Source organism: Lycorma delicatula, chromosome 3, assembly GCF_047948215.1.
Source record: "Lycorma delicatula isolate Av1 chromosome 3, ASM4794821v1, whole genome shotgun sequence".
Taxonomy (NCBI): domain Eukaryota; kingdom Metazoa; phylum Arthropoda; class Insecta; order Hemiptera; family Fulgoridae; genus Lycorma; species Lycorma delicatula.
In genome coordinates, this window is record NC_134457.1 from 190,454,924 (window position 1) to 190,473,175 (window position 18,252).

At 32.6% G+C, this 18,252-nt stretch overlaps 1 protein-coding gene across 1 annotated transcript in view; it reads left to right on the forward strand.

The window, feature by feature from the left end:
- Positions 1-18,252, forward strand: part of LOC142321264 (ras GTPase-activating-like protein IQGAP1) — a 110,695-nt gene that overhangs the window by 18,832 nt on the left and 73,611 nt on the right. Inside the window, exons 8-11 of the mRNA XM_075359261.1 lie at positions 1,602-1,666; positions 6,022-6,178; positions 9,627-9,763; positions 11,385-11,519. Coding sequence (XP_075215376.1) covers positions 1,602-1,666; positions 6,022-6,178; positions 9,627-9,763; positions 11,385-11,519 — 494 coding nt within the window. The remainder of the gene's footprint in view (positions 1-1,601; positions 1,667-6,021; positions 6,179-9,626; positions 9,764-11,384; positions 11,520-18,252) is intronic.

Below are 18,252 nucleotides of genomic sequence, written 5' to 3' on the forward strand. Positions count from 1 at the left end.
GTGTTTTTCACCCTCCAAAAAAAAAAACCTACAATAAAACGACCCTTTTTTATATATTTACAATTAGTGTGGGAAACATATGCCAAGATGATTGACTTATGAATGCCTGTCATCTTTCTAAATAATTACAAAGTTTCACTATAAAATCTATGAGCTATCTTTTTCTTTACTTAAAAAATGCTAAAACAATATTGCAAACATGGTTAATGGAAAAAAAAATTACCCGTGAAATAAAACTGTTATAAACTGACTGTCCATCAATTAGTTTTTTCTGTAGATTACAAAGAGATATTCATCAGTTGGTTTTCAATTGTTGAGTCAATGAGTCAAACAGATCTTCAGATACTAAATATAATTTTTTTATGAGACTAATTAATTATGTTAATCAAGAGATTTTTTACTTGTATTATTTTGAATTACTCTGTTAGTATATGTGGTAGAATATCTTGTTTCTAAAAAAAAACTGTGAACTTAGTGATTTGTGTAATTTTGCTTTATTTTACAGATGTCATTCTCTGATCATATGAATCTACAGATATTTTAACATCAAGCTGCAACAGTGTTTCTCCTTCTAATTTAATAAATTTATTAAATTTTTTTTTTTTATTTAATATTTGTATGTCTAACAACTGCATTTTGGGAATCAAAATATATGTTGATTTTGAGCTTGATAGTATTGGATATTTTGTTAATGGAAAAAATTTCTAGTACTGTAAATGGTTAAAGTTTGAAAAATGATGTGAGAGATTTTCTAATTACCATAATGAAAACTGTTATTTTTAAATTAACTAGTATTTAATTCATTATTGCCAAAATATTATCAAATTAGAAATGTGCTAGTCTTAACCGCTTTGCAATTTTTAGTTTACATTTGAAGTAGGCCAGTTAGTCTACATAATCCACTTAAAGTAAATTGTATTTGTTTGGTAAGTTTTTACAGCATCATAATTATAACTTGATAAACTAGCTCAATCAAACTGAATTATAAACCAGTCAGTCAAATATTCACTAGAGGTACATTAAGCAAATAAATGATCGACTTCTCTTTTAATACACACTAGGAAATGTTGGCAATACTTGTAATTATATTTTTAATTTTTTTATTCTACTTTATAATAGTTTGTCTTTACACAAGATGAACCACATCTTAACACATTTGAATATCATGAAAGGTACAAACATATGTAAAAACAGGACTAATATATTGAGTGAAAAATGTTACTCAGATCTAATACACTTTTTGACTACTCAAAAAGTTTGACTGTATTTATATTTTAAACGTGAAATTTATGATTAAAATAAAATTAAGAGTAATAATTTCAGTTGAAAGCAAAGTATAAAATATAATGCTAGTGTCTAAAAATGTTTTTATCTTAGTTAAAACACGTCCAGTTAAAAAAATTTGGCCCAGTTTTCATAAGGAAATTGAACTGTCTTTTATAATTATGTATTCTGTAACAGGATAACTACAGGCTGTAAATTTCAGTAAAAAAAATGCTGAAGTGTTGATTATCTGTATTGTTAATTGATAAGGAAGTGGTCAGTGTAAATGAATTACTGATACTGTGTTATAATCATATTATTTTTTTTTTTTTTTATAGTTCAGTGTAAATGGAATGAAATATTGAGTGCTATGCAAAAACATGATAGTGCTGGAGTATTTAATGTATTAAAACATCCTTGTTTAGAATTAAATGTAAGTATGTAGATATAATATTTATTTTCTATTTATAATTAATTATAGTCTTTAAACATAATTTATGGCACAGAGTTTTGTTGAATAATCTATTTTAAGTTTTTGAAACTTGAAAAATCAGTTTCTTTCATTCTTATTTATTTTTTCAGTCTCATTTTCTCTCCAGTTCCAGAACATACTTCTAATAGCTTTATTACGTTAGCAAAAATATATTCATATCTTAATTTGCACCATCTGAAACACAAAGGAAGCTTTATTTCATAGAATATAAAGAACTTCCATGATTTTTATTATTATGTGTATCAGTGGCAGTTCATTGCTAAAATTAGTGGGGATGCTGCTTCAGAAATTTTTTTCTGGGTCTTTTCTTGTCCACGGTTCAAGTTTTCTATAAAATAAAAGAACCGAAAAAATGAATCAGATAAAATAGCTGGAAGCAGAATAATAATAAAATTCTACACTTTATCACATTCAAGAATATGGTACAAAATCGTATTCGGTTTAACCGAATAAATAATAAAATGTCCCCTTAAAAACACTGTAGTCCAATGGTGCTTAATTTAAATTTCTATTTACACAGAAACAAATACATAATTCGTTTTTACTGATTACCTTCTCTTTCACTCTTCCAGCGTGTTTTTGGACAGATTTGGCAATCAAAAAGGCTTACTTTCCACCATCTTCTGATCAGTACTGAAAAAACAACTAAACCATTTTCATATTCCTTCCGCTAAGTAAACTAGAAAAGAGAAAGAACAAGGAACATTCCGTACACATGTGAAGTAAAAAAAACTACTTCCACCAGCACACCAGGGTCGGCACTGCAGGAGCGACAGTGTTCTCTCTCCCTCATAGCCTCGCGTGCAGCTTCTTATGTGCACAACAGCCAAACACCATGCTGCTGGGCTGGAACTGTGATGTGCACATTTCCATATAAAGATTTTTGTATCTTTTTCATAAACTGGGGAATGGCTACTGACATTAAGCTTAAGAATTATATATTGTACAAGTATAAAGAAAGAATTAAAGAAAAAAGGACTCATATTAAATGTTATTGATAATATCTAGTGGAGTAGGGGGGGGTACTGCAGTTCCACAATGCCTATATGTGAGCCACTACTGGTGTGTATTTGCTTATTTAAATATGAGAACTAAAAATAAGCCTGACAATCAAAATTTGAAACAAGTTTTATGTTTATTTTGAGGTGTCCATAAGAAAATTCTAATCAAAACTAATTTGATACTTTTTACTTTAATGAAAGTTTCCCTTGAGTTCAACGGTAACATTTCTCTAGTAACATATGTGTATATATAAATATATATTTAAATTTATTAAATAAACCAGCTAGTACAGAATATTGAAATAAGACATATCTTACCATAATTTTTCTTGAAAGTAGTTTTGTAGGAACCCACATCCTCAGTCAAAATTGAAATAATTCCGTTATTGCATAATAAAAAAAAAAAAATAAAAATACTAAAATATGGGTGTGTATATGTGTGTCTTTTAGGATGGCACCATAAATTGTATAATCTTTTGGTGCAACAGTATGCAAGAACTGTTTTAAGTACCTGTCACTGGGATATTAGCACCATAAATTGTATAATCTTTTGGTGCAACAGTATGCAAGAACTGTTTTAAGTACCTGTCACTGGGATATTAGAATTGTAAACACTAGAAAGTTTGAAAGGAATATGATAAAATTATTTCAGTCGCTTAGTACAAAGATGTAGTGTTACATGATTTTTCTTAAAAGCTCTCGAGTCTCATTATTTTTAATTTAAATAAATGTTTTAAAAAAATATGTTCCAATTTGTTTCGGCATTTGCAAAAGCTACTTTACATTGCAGTCTAGATCATCTGACTTGACTACAAATAATATTTTTTAAAGTCTTTAATACTCATCAAGTCAGAACACTCATTGTGTTATATTTTTGAATACTCATTATAATAAAAACAAGAACAGTTCTGTAGATGTGATTATGGTGGAAGTATACATCTCTGATCATGAGTAATGCATTCATTAGACATTTCAAAGCACAAAAACATGAACATAAAGTATTTAAATTATATGCAATGTACAGCATTGTTAGTAATTTTTAATGACTATAAAAATCATAATAAAATCACAGTTAAACATAGTAAACAGCTTTAAAAATAAAATATAGTTTTATTAGTTAATAAAGTCTTCAAATTACAAAAAAAAAAAATCATGCTGAATTTTTTTCAATCAATTACTCTGGTGCTTGGTTGAATTTCTATAAAACAGTCTGTTAACAGCTGGGATTGGTAAGTTTCATTCTGTGAATCTGAATTGGTAGATGTTACCTTGTTAGTAGAGAATAATATGCAACATTATGTAGTGTATTCCATTTGTGTTTATTTGTATATTTTCTTCATTACAAGTTTTAACAAGCTTGTGTGTATGAATAGAATTAAATCTGCTATTTGCAGATATGACTGTAACTACAGAAAATCATGCCAAGTATCTATGAGTGCAACATTACTATGTATGTGTTTATTGTTGATATTATGTATATGGTGATACTGGTATTGGGATAGCCTTACTGGTATAATTGTTTACTTTTTATATTATGGCTATTTTATTTTTAAATACTCTTTATCTATGTTAATTATTAGTATTCATTTTTCAAACACACTGAGATCACTCTTATTTATTACATATAAGATATTTACCTTTACCGTGACAATATATAATACAGTAGTGCTTTTCTAATGAATAGTGCTTTTGCTCTTTATAATACCATCAGTCTTTTTGTAGAAACACATTAAATAAGTAACAAAGAAATGTTGTTGGTTATTAAAATTGTATAGAATCATGCTCAAATACAAAATGAAATTAATTCATTTCAGTTTCAATTATATATGTTTTTAAGAGTAGACTAGTGACTGTTCTATTAACAGGATAAGTGAGTTTATTAAGTTGGTGGAAATTAAATTATTTATTTATTAGTATTATATTAATAGCTTTTCCAAATTAAAATTATATGTTTTAATTTGTTATAGCGAATTGGGTGATAATATGCTATCATGGAAAGGAACTATGTGTTTATGATCCACATTGATTTTATTATGGCCATTTTCTTATTACCTTTTCTTTGAAGTACACTCCCAAGAGTATATTTATTTTTACAACTGACTTTACAACTGATTCTTGCTGTAGAATTCTTTAAAAAATCTCTTTACGAGGAGGAGGTTTGTTATACCCTCTACAAATATTTATACTATGTAGATTGAAGTGGTTTTATACTCCTCATATACTCTGTAAAGATAGAGTGAAATTTCCCATCCGTTCTTTACAAATCAGGTATCCTATTGCACATCAGCTTGGATAGCCTATTAAAATGCACGTTACCTTCAGCCAAACTGCGACTTTTTTGTTCATTAATAATTGCCTACTTGTTGAACATTATTACCCTCAGATAAACCTACTCTGATTGATGCATTAAATAAAGAAACTCCGCCTCATATGATATGGGGTAAGGCAAAAGATAAAGAAGATAGATTAATTTCTCTTCTGTAAATAAAATTTTGCCTACTTCACTGCAAACTTTTTTAGGCAGTGCTTTTGCCTAAAAAAGTAAAAACATACTCTGATGTTTTCATAAAATAACTATTTTACAATTACATACAAATATATATATGCATAATCAATATGTGTTTTTTTTTTCGGAGGAGTGACTACAATTAGAATCCTAATTGATAGTTACGATTTATTAGAAGCTATGCAAATTATTTGTAGTACTAAGATATTGATTGTTTTTAAATATTTGAAATATCAGTTACAGTTGTTAACCATTCACCTTGAAGATTAATATAGCTGAACTAGCCAAATGTATAATAAATACCATTCTTTAATTGTTCATTAAATAAAACAAATTGCTGTTTCTTTGTTAATTAATTGTTTTCTTCTTCTTTTGTCTATGTGTTTCAGATATGGGTATATCATGTTATTTAACTTTGACCATGACAGCATAAAAAAGTTGGTTGTTTATATAAAGAATCACATTCAAAGGTTCTTAATTTGAGATATCCTTCTACCAACATTTCTCCATCCAATCAATTATCTTGCTAATCACTTTGTAAGCAGTGATATTTTTAATTTTTTGTATTATGTGGCCTAACACTCTAATTTCCTGCATTTTCTTTTGTCATTTTATGTAATATCAAGCTGTTACACATTCTACTCATGAAACTTAATATTTTATATCAGCCACATTTCTAATGTTTAAAGCATATTTTGTTGTTGCTTTCATCATATAACTACTTAAATATGTGTGATATTTTGTTTGCTTTCTTTAAGGATTTAAATGAAGAGAATAAAGGATTTTATGCAGCTGAACTTCAGGATTTTATTGAGAGCAGTAGTTTTATGACAATTTCTAGTGCTACTGGACAGAAAGAAATTTTACAGAATATTGTAAAAGTTGGTAACCAGGAGGCATCTGTAGAAAGAAAAAGTAAAATATAATTATTATGGTATCATTTTGAGAAATCATATTTGTTTTAAAAAATTATATTATTTTGTAGTATATTAAGAGTCAGGCAAAAGTGGTCAAATTATCAATTTGGGCTGGGCAATTTCTTGTATGTTTCAGTAACCTACTTTATTAGTTGTTTAAAGTTTATTTTTGATTTACCGTAAATGATTTTTTACTTCAGTCTGCTCATCATTCATAAGACTTAAATAATGCTGTGAAGTTTACTACAATTTCTTGATAATACCTGATTGTTATTGTGCTAAAGAAAAATACTAGACAACTCACATTTTAGTCGTGTACGTGTCTTTGCAAGTCAGCTGATTTGGAAGTTGAGAGTTCCAGCATTCAAGTCCTAGTAATGGCAGTTAATTTTATACGGATTTGAATAATACATTGTGGATACCGGTGTTCTTTGGTGGTTGGGTTTCAATTAACCACAGATCTCAGAAATGGTAGACTTGAGACTATACAAGACTACAATTTACTTACACTCATACATATCATCCTCTGAAGTAATACCTGATGGTAATTCCTGGAGGCTAAATGGGAAAAAGGAAGGAAGACAACTCACATTTGCTAGAGAAATCACATTTGTATGGAACTTAGAGAATGATTTTTATCAAAAGGTAATGCTTTTTTTTTAGATAGTATAATGATGATGAAACTTTGATATATAATTTTGAATGGAAATCCAAATGTAAGACTATGGAATGGAGACATCCGAGTTCACGTGCCATGAAGAAATTCAAAACCCAGCGGGTAAAGTGATGTTAATGGTGTTTTGAGATTTATATGTTTTGAGTGATATCAGCCAATTGCAAGCTTACTTCCAAATTAAAAAAAAAAAAAAAAATTTAATTTGAAAAGCTCAAGTGAATCAATATAAAGTAAAAGCTCAATCACAAAACAATTCAAATTAAGGGGAGAACAAAAAAAAAATGTACTAGGGCTCTGTAGTCTGATTACATGTATATTATTAAAATAAAAAAAAATTAACATTAACAATACGAAAAATAATTTTTTTAACATTAATTGAACATATTAAGCATATAAAAATTATATATAATTATATATATTTTGAATCATATATATGGAGTCATAGAAAACACATTTCCACACTACTCGTCTGTCATATTTAAAAAAAATATCTTATCATTAATTTTTCTCTTCATTATACATAAGGATACTTTCCTGCACATATAAAAATAATGATGACCTGCGAGGTCATACACCCGAATACACCCAGTCTCACTGTCCTGTCTCATCGAACAAAGAACACATCACCACTTCCGTGCGAGCCAACTCAAAACACATCTCCACTCCATGACTGCTAAATTCATACTAGCCCCGAAACAAAGAATGTCAGTCTTTGACGAATACGAATGGGCGTCCACCAGACGCCCATTCGTATTTATGCACGTACACACTTTTTTCTGAGAATGTATATGCTCTCACCAGCCCACGATGACATCACCGTCTGGCTATCCAGACCATGTCATACATCAAAAAACAAAGTTATGTAATACAATTTCTTATTAAACTAATTATGTTTATTTAACTATTAAAATAATATAATACTATCTTGCTTATTTTCTGTTTTTAATATCAGCTAAGCCAAATGAATATTAACTACTTTGTAAAATATTGAAACTTTTTTCTTTATGACATAATATATATTGTTCGTAACCAACAAAATTTAGAATGGTTACACAATTAGGGCTCGCTTCGCTCATTTTAGCCTGGACTTCGACACATTCATATCCTTGGGTTTATGAGAATATTTAATATTTTACAGAAATATTTTAAGAAAAGAAATATTAGTGTGTAGAGAATATTTTTTAGAACATTTTGGTGTTTTTATATTTAAAATAGGCGTAAGAAGTAAGTAGATAATAGAATTTTAATAGTTTTTAATAGAAGTATCATGTTTAATGCTAGCCACATTGATAACAGTAAATTGGCTTCTTTGCTTAGTCTTGTGTATATGTTCATGAGAGGTTGTGTTAGTTGCCGGTCCAGCTGTTGCTATTGGTGCAGAGCGGACCACATGATGTGCTGGCCAGATGTGCGTCAATGACTCCCACTAAATAAAGAATTTTTTTTACTGCTAAATATTAATTAATTTTTATTATTAATAAAATTAAATAAATGAAATTAATAAATAATTATAATTAAATAAAAACACAAATATAAAATATAAATAAAATAATCTACACCTAGAAATTAAATTAAATAATCTGTAAATTAATTGACAACGGACTTCTTCTAGCAGGAGAGAGTCACTATGCCCAGCGCACCATCATTGGTCTGCTCTGTGCCAATAGCAGCTGAAATAAAATGTGAGCACATACAGCCAACAAACAAACTCACACACCATCAATTTTTTTATAGAGAGGGATTTGGTAGAAAAACATTCTATGAATAGTGAGTACTGTTGTGGTATGCTAGAAAATGAAGAGAAACCTGCAGTAAGGAGGAAACATTCTCCTGGTATTCTCTCAAAAGGCACAGTCCTTCCTCATGATATTGCCCATCCACATACTGCCTAAAAGACATGGAAAGCTATTCAAAAGTCAGGTTGGTAGGTGTTTCCAAATCCCTCTTACAATCTCAATCTCGCATTATCTTATTTTTTTTATCCTCAAAGAGTTTTTACATAGGACCAAGTTTGGCAATAATAAGCAGGTCATGATTGTTGTACAACAATGACTCGGACGTCAAGGTGAACCATTCTGTATTATTGGAATAAGAAAACTCGCAGAAAGAGCCTAAATGTAGCTGAGGATTAATTTGAAAAGTAGTATTAATTTCATTGTCATTGAATAAATAATAATTTCTTTGTAGCTGTCTGTCTAATTAATTATTAATTTACTCTTGTTAATTCCTGATGTGATTTCACATTCACATTTGATGTGTCAAAAGTGATTTCCTGTATCATTTTAACTGAGAAAGAAGAAACAAACTCATTACTTGTATTATAGATATCTACATGGTAGACACATAACACATAATTTTACACATACACATAATTTACATTATTGCTTCTGCAAATGCTTGAATAGTCACCTCTCTTTCATAGCTTTATTTTATAATATATAAAATAAAGCTATATTTTATAATATATAAAATAAAGCTATATTTTATAATAAAGTTATAATATATAATTATAATAAAGTTATATTTTATAATATATAAAATAAAGCTATATTTTTAATATGTGTGAGATAATAGTTGGTTGATGTCATGCTAGAAAGCGTGTACACTTTTGTTTTTAATAAAATATATCTCAATCACTGACTGGCATAATATAATTTAAAATGTTACAAGCATTTAAAATAGAGCAATCAAATTTTTTTTTATTTTTTTATTTATGAAATAATTTTTTTTTTGTTTTTAGGAAAGAAATATGTTGAAAATATAAATAATGAATTGATAAAAAATAATCCAGATGGTTTTGCAAAAGCATTGCTTTCTCTTGAACCACTGCTTCCCTCAGAAACTTTCATTCAATTTGCTATACCTTTGTACTATGAAGAAATGAAAGTTGATACCATTGAATCTGGTGTAAGTAAAATTAATTAATAATTTTCTTTTAAAGAAGTTCTGTTTTGTTTGGTGATGTAAAAAATTTTGAAAGTTTTATGTTTGTATATGTACTAAGGTAACGTTTGATTAACCCTTAGTAACTGCCTAATTGATTATATGTGAGTAGAGTGGAATTGTCTCTTGCCTTGTTAAATTGATTTTACTTCTATCCATAAAAAAAGCTACTAAAATTTTTTGATGTTGACTATTTTCAGAATTAGAAAATGAATAATTTTTCTTATTGAAGGGTGACATTATATTAGGCAGATATTGAGATAATAATGTGTTAGTTGACATTTGGCCAATGTCAAGTTTATTTACTTGTGCAGTTATTACCGATTAAAACTATTATTTTTAACGTAATTTTAATATATATTTTTTATAATTTCAGTTAGATTTCAGCCTTCAAACAACATGAATACTGATTATGTGATTAAATTGCCTTGCAATTGTTGGGTCATACAGCTTAAGTAGTGGCTAAACAAAGTACTGGGGAAGAAGATGCCATTAACTTATTAGGAAATAATGAATCGTGTATAACATAATACAATGTATATTGTAGTATTGTGCGAGGGCTGTTTTTTAAGTAAGATCCGATTGGCTGTTGCTATGTAAATTTTGCATGGCTCTTGAGATGCCTACTTCAGTCAGTGATAGCAAAGTGAATAAATGGGTAAGATTGTTCAAGGACGGTTGGAACAATGCCCATGAATGGATCATGATTGGGTCGACCTTCTGTAATCAAGGATGGTTTGGTGTGCAAAGTTGATACAGAAATTTGTGAAGACCTGCAATTCACAATTTCCATTTAGTCACTGTTATCTCCACAAGTTTCAAGGTCAGTGCTATTCAGAATCGTTTCTGAAATTTTGCAGTTTAAAAAACTGTGCTTGTGATGGGTTACCAGGCTGATTTCTGAAGAACACAAAAAACGTTGAATGGCTAATGCTTTAACATTTCTGACCCAATACAGTGAGGAAGGAGATGAATTATTGGAACAAATTGTCACAAGTGACAAGACTTGGGTTTCTCACATCACTCCAGTATCCAAGCGGCAGTCAATGGAATGGCAACACAACATATATTGTCAAAGTGAAAGCCAAACAGACAATGACAACACGTAAGATTATGGCGACTGTGTTTTGAAATAGACATGGTGTTAGTCAGTTTTATGCCCAAAGGGACAATAATAAACTTAGCTTTGTATTGCGAGTCCTATTGGTGTTTCTTGGTGGCCAGCGGTTTACACCAATGAAGAAGTGAAAACAATGGTAGAAGACTGGTTGTCTTCACAGGCAGCTGATTTCTATTACATGGGTGAAAACAATTTAGTAAAATGCTATGATAAATGTTTATACAAGCAAGGTAACTATGTAGTAGTTATGAAGTAAACTACATAAAACGTAACTATGAAAGCATTATTGGTGTAATTAACTATTTAAAATGTAACAGTAGGTGTAATTAGAGGTTTTTTTAATAATGCTGTGTAGGAGTACAAGTTCACTACTTACCAAATTATTTCTGGTACATAAACATTGTAAATTTAGTGTTACTTTAAATTTAAATTTTTGATTCTATTTGTATTTGTTTTTTTTCACAGGAGAAACTTGGTTATTCTGATGTAGTTGCTAGCCTGCGTGTATTATCAGATATTGCTGCAGTTTCTGTAGCTATTGATGTAGGTTGCCCAGATGAAGTGTGGGAAGCTCTGTCCAATTCTAACATTCACATTTCTGTAAGTTCCTACCTCTGGTCAGTTCACTTGTATGTATTTGTTATTTAAATATTGATATTTTATTGATACAGGAAAAATTATTTATTGTTTTACTGATTTTAATTAGTATTCCTTTTATTAATATGTGCTGATTGTCTAGCCAATAGCGTATGTTCTTAGGGTCAGATCTGGTGAGTCAGATAAAATGTAACTGAAATTGGGTGTGGTATACCTGATGTTCTTGGTCTGGTTTTATATATTCTATAGATTACTGATATAAAGTTTAATGTTGTTGGGTAAAGTTAAAAAATAAAAAAAAACACACAGCTAGTATTTGCCAAAAGAAATTGGACTTTAATGAGAACAACTTGATATAAGTTAATTATTATAACCTTAAAAACTACTTAATACATCAGCTGAAATCAGCGTCTGAACAATGATAGTTAACTGAAAAAATACATGAGTACACGCTTCTAAATACAGATTTTTACAATATACGTTTTTGACAAAGCCTGAAGGATAACATGAAACACCTTAGGTTTAATTATAACTTTAGAAAAATATGACATCAATAAACATAGTATGTCTGAAAACTATTGCATTACTGACAAATGCTGTAATATTGAAAAATTAGCAATGAACAAATGTCATAAACTTAGAAAAATAAATCAAAGTAAATCTTGATTGGCATTGGCCTATCCTGATTTATGAACCACAAACTTAACGTTAAATAATGTAAAAATGTAATTCTAGTTTGACATAGAAAAATACATAATAATATTACAGTACAAAAGAGAATATAATCACACTGAACTTAATTGAGCACATGAAATGGGTTGCAGCTGAACAATGACAGCCTTCTGTAAGTGACCTGTCGTGACTGTACTAAAGTGAAATTGAAACTTGAACGGCATAGGTAGGATGAACTGAATGTTCCACAAATTTGAATGATAACATAAAGGTTTAACGTAATGAGTAATGAAAAACTGAACTTGCCTGTAGCACACAAATATTTGCCAGAGATGAACTCGTAACAGCAAGTACAGAAGAATACCTATGTAGTCCTGGGCGTAGTCCGCACGGTGAATCAGGAATACAGCGGCGTGATGTGGTTTAGTGGTAGAATGAGGCGTGGAATCTCAAATGTGTAGTGATGAGTTTGAAATTCTGCTTGAGCGTGAATGTTACCACAGAGTTTGCAGGAGAGTATTGCCCGAGGCGACTGCAGTGGTGAGATGTTGGAGGTACTCTGCCGAAAAGATGGCGAAAAAAGGCGGGGGTAACCAGAACCAGGTAGTGGACAGGATAGTGTGTGTGTGTGTGTGTTAGTAAGGGGACGAAAAAATAACGGGTGTATGAAAAGGGTAGTCAGAAATAACTCGATAGAATAATAGGCGCGGTCGCTAAGGATGACGGTGGGAGGTTCGAACACAAGAACAATAATAAAAACAGGTGGGCTTTACAGACCCAGCAATACGAAACCAAGTGGAATTCAAACATTCCTTGTAACAAAACAACGGGACCTACCCTAGCTGGGAATTCGTAGAAATAACGGAAAAACTTTATGCCAGAATGGCGTAAACAAATGTTATAAGTAAAACTGTCTTATATATGGAAAATATTCACCTCATTTATAGAGGTAAAATGTACAGAAATAACTTCTAATCTAGCAGTTAATTTTCCAGCATTCACTACTCCTGAAAATCATTGAGAAAATTACCCTTCTCGATTTCAACGTCTAGCAGTAAGTTTCAATGTTAATTTTCATGCTTCTTCACACCTTTACAGTCACAAAAAACCAAGGAGTCAAAAAACAGTGTTACTACTTGGCTTAATTACAGATTTTGGCAAATCTTTATGATGAAGGTATTCAAAAACTTGTTTATAGATATGACAAGTATGTTTACCCTCATTATAGAAATTTTTTGCCTGTGAATTAAGCCAAGTAGTAATTGAGAAGGGTAATTTTCCAGAGTACTGAATGCTATAAAACTAATTGCTACATCAGAAGTTATTTCTGTACATTTTACTTATATAAATGCAGTGAGTATTTTATGTAATTAAGGCAGTTCTGTTGATGACATTAAATTTAAACAATTACATACATAACAAAACAATGCGGCATGCTGAGTTCAGTCTTTGTTTTTCTTCATGACAATGCTCATCCACATACTCCAGTATGCACTTAATAGAAAATCGACAGTTTCAAATGGACGTCGTTTAATCATCTTCCTTACAGCCCTGATTTGGCTGCCAGTGATTATTACATTTTCCCAAAAATGAAGAAATGGTTATTTCTTCATTTTGAAAATAACAAGGAGTTGAAAAACGGCGTTACTACTTGGCTTAATTCACAGGCAGCAGAGTTTTATGAAGTTTTTATGAGTTTTTTTTTAATAATGAAGCTGAAGTTACTTTCCAAATAGCCCTCATAAAGAGTAACACAGTGATGTATCCCCTTTTTAGAATGGACATGACACAGGCAATTTTTCACCAAACTGTATTATGTTGGCTGAGACATGTGGAGAAACAGATGCTATTTATGTTAGGTGGCATAAATTACATCTAGAAGGTGATGACCATCTTCCCTGATCATCTTTCATCATTGCAACAAAATCTTTCTGCTGTTCGTAATCTCTTGGGAGTAATTGCTGCACGTAGACCATTTTGTATGGATGAAATTTAAGATCAATTTTCCAAATTCTCCTCACCGATTCCCATCCCAGTTGTAAATGCTTCTTGCTGAACATTGTGAACTGTGGAGAACTGCTGCTCTCACTCTCATCACATTTCCTTGTGTTCTCACCATACATTCAACCCCTGGTGGCATTTTTGAGATCACATTACTTGTCTTTCGGAAATGTTCAATCTATTTCAGAATGGTTTTCCATGTTGGGACTGCTCTGTGTTGGCTGACGTTGAAATAACAGCAGAATGATCTCTGAGCTACCACAACTGAATCGCCTCCTGTCACATACGCATTGTATGTGAACATGTGATGTTCCACTGACTGTTACACTGGTAAGATAACTGTATATGATGTTGATTGATGTCTGTCTGGGGAAGAGTTAATGACTTGTTTGGGAGCAGAGTACTCAGATGGCTGAGGCAGCCTTTAAGGCTGATTGTCGATTGTTATTCAAAATGGGTAGGCGTGAGGTAGAGCGTTACCACAGTATCTTTTGAGATGAGTCCTGAACTATTAAAAGAGGCTTCGTATCTGAGGGCAGGTTGTTTATTGACTTCTCTTTGTGTAATGTCAAAGAATATGTAGATGTTCAACATTTTTTCAAGTGCTGCCGGTTTGGACACATAGTTAAACTGTGTAAACATGTGGTGGTAGTGTGCTCCCACTGTGGGGATGAGGGACACAAACGAGAGGAGTGTCCTAAGAAGTTTTAAGTTGTCAGAGGGTTGTTACAATGTATTATAATTTAAATTTGGACCTTCAGTCTGAATTTGTCACATAAATATGGAAAGCATAAGTTATTCTAAGAGCCAGTATTTATCGAAACTACTGAAGAACGACAATATTGATCTGGTCGCAATCCTGGAAACACATTGTAACACTAAGGAACAATTGTGAAAAAGAGGCAAAATACCTGGATATGAATTACTTGGTGCCACATACCATGATGTGTACGGTGTCACTACTTATGTGAGATGCGATATAAAAAACACCACTATCATCTCCACCTCCATGGACAATGAAATTCATAATGTTGTAATTAAAATCGGAAGTATAACAGTGTCTAATATCTATAAACCACCAGCTGTCTTGTGGCCAACGTCAGTAATCTAAATACAACCTCATCCTGTGGTCTACTTGGGTGATAATAGCCATTATGAGCAGTGGAAATATAAGGATTGTGATACAAATGGTGAGGCTCTGGTGAGGTGGACTGAGGATGAGAATCTAGTCTTGTCTTTGATGCTAAAGACCGATTTACTTTTAAATCAGCGGCTTGGAGGCGGGAGAACCTGGATCTATGTTTCACCTCAATTGACAGTAAACATCGGTTGCTGCTAGTCACTCGAAAAGTTCTCTGCGACTTTCCTCACAGCCAGCACCATCCAGATATTGTAGAGGCAGGTAGCCAAATTTCACTCGTGACCTCTACCCCGCCCTAGATGGAACTTCAAAAAGGCTAATTGGAAAAAGTTTTCTAGGAATCTGGATAAATGCCTAGGCTGGATACCATCAATCAGCAAAAATTATAGCAGATTTATTGGAGCAGTAACAAGTACCGCTAAGAAGTGCATCTCTAGAGGGTTTCGCAGAGAATATATCCCAGGGTGGTCCCAAAACAGCAAAGTTCTCTACTGAAGCTTCCTTGAGACGGGCAGTCAAGAGGTGGCAGTTGAGCTTCTCCATAGCTCGATGCTGCAGGACAACAGGGAATAGAGGAATTGTCACAGGGACAACAGGTGGGAAGCCTGAACTTTCAGACCTCAAGTCGTCATGCGTGGAATCTGCTAAGAAAATTAGGAAGCAGATCTCCTATTCTAAGAAACTAAGATCTTCTAACTAAGAAACTTGAGGAGGGAGGCGGGAGAAACTGAGTAGGTGCCTCCAGGAAAAGCACTAGGATTTGATGGTATCAATCCAGAATTTTTATTAAACTGCAGAAAATATGCAAAATTTTGGCTGCCCAGATTCTTCATTGACATAATGCAGACCGGTAGCATACCCAGAGAGTTCAAGCAATCGAAGGTAGTAGCCATTTTAAAACCAGGGAAACCAGCAAACTTACCTAAGAGCTACAGGCCCATAGCATTGCTTTCAGTGACATATAAATTACTAGAAAGGCTTATCTACAACAGAATCTGTCAGAGAATATTTGATTTTACTTCTGAAGGTGGCGCCTCCAACCAAATGCTAGTAAAACAGAGGTGTCATGCTTCCATCTAAGTAACAAGTTCGCTAATAGAAAGCTTAAAATTCTATTTGAGAATATATGGCTCTTTCACAATAAGACACCAAAATACCTAGGTGTGACACTTGATAGAACACTTTCATTTAAGGCGCACCTAATGAAAACTGCAGAGAAATTGAAAGCGAGAAACAACATTATATATAAGCTCTGTGGAACAACGTGGGGAGCATCGGCTTCCACTTTGCGCACATCATCTCTGAACCTCGTCTTCTTGGCTGCAGAATATTGTACGCCAGTGTGGCTTAACAGCCCTTTTGTTCATAGAACTGATGCTCAACTTAATAACAATATCAGAATGATTGCCGGGATTATCAGGTCTACTCCTGGGAATGGCTCCCGGTATTGAGCCACATACCACCCCCGAACCTGCACTGAACAAACGCTCTTATAAGAGAGTACGAGAAGATTATGGACAATCGAAACCTACTAACACATGAGGATGCCAATCATGGTTGCCTTCGATCTAGAAAACCACTTATCAAAACAGCAATTGCTGCCATGGAGGAAGGATTTAACCTAACTGACGCCTGGCATCAAGAATGGACCACAAAGCAGAATAACAAAATCCCATGTATTACTCAAAATCTGCCAGGTTTTGACTTGCCATGTAAGACATGGTCAATGCTGAACTCAGCATGCCCTACGAACTCAGCATGGTAGGTGCGCCTATTTCCTGTATAAATAGGCTAAAACACTGATGCCCCTTTGCGAGTGTAGTGAAAATCAAACTGTTAAACACATCACAGAAGTTTGCCCTAGGACAGCTTATGAAGGGACTCCTGAAGATTTCCTGATGGCGACACTCCAGAATCAGTAGCTTATATTAATTTGTTAAATGTTTGTTTGTAATTTTTGACTGTAATTGGTGTTGTGTCTTTGTGCCATATACTAAATAAATAAATAATTCAATATCGTTGGGTGGTTAAAATTGGGAAATAAATGCACAGGTATTTACATTGTACAGATTGAACTTGGTGAGATCGCCATACATAGGGAGGTTGTCTTGTTGCAGCATCTGTATGTTGTGTCCAGTGAACTGCTAGGTTTTTCTTATTGGAAAAGATTTTATTTTGGTTCTGATAGCATGTTTGTTGTACTGTGCAGAAGAGAACTTGACTGGGTCTTCATTCAACAGCTCTCTAATGCTCATCTTGTTGTCCATGTGGATGATCAGAACTTGCATCTGTATGTTGCAAGTTTTGTATTTTCAATATGGAGATCCTGCAGATTGTCATCTTCAGGTCTGGGATGAAATCCTATGATTCTCTGGTACCAGTCCAGTCCTTATTGGTGCAGATCTGTGAACGCTAAGTCACTTTCGTGGTATAGCAGCTTCACCCATGATGGTGGTAAATTGAGGGCTTTTTAGCCCACATGGTCTGCAGGTATATAATGTTCCTGGTGAGTTGCCCACCTATGCAGGTAGATGGGCATCAGCTTTTTGGTGGAATGAACATTGACATTATCGTTGGTAGGTTTATTCCTGCCAATGCTTGTAACTGGATGGTGGTTGATGATAGCTCAAGCAATCATCGATTGATAGTATATTAAATTGTTGGTGGTTTGAGTGAGCATTACTGATGTAACATTCCAGTTCAGCAGGGTCGTTTCCTGCACAGGCATGCAGACTGGAAAAAGATTGTTGATTTTCTTTCGGCCAGACTCTGTTTTGGATCAGAGTCTAGATGTTCTGGATTTGGAAGGGGCTGGTAGGTTTGTTGGTGGCTTTTATTGACGCCACCGAGTGTTCAGTTCTTCATAGTTCCGGTTGAGAGAGGCTCGCTCCATTGTGGAGCTGGGGGAATTGATTGTCATGA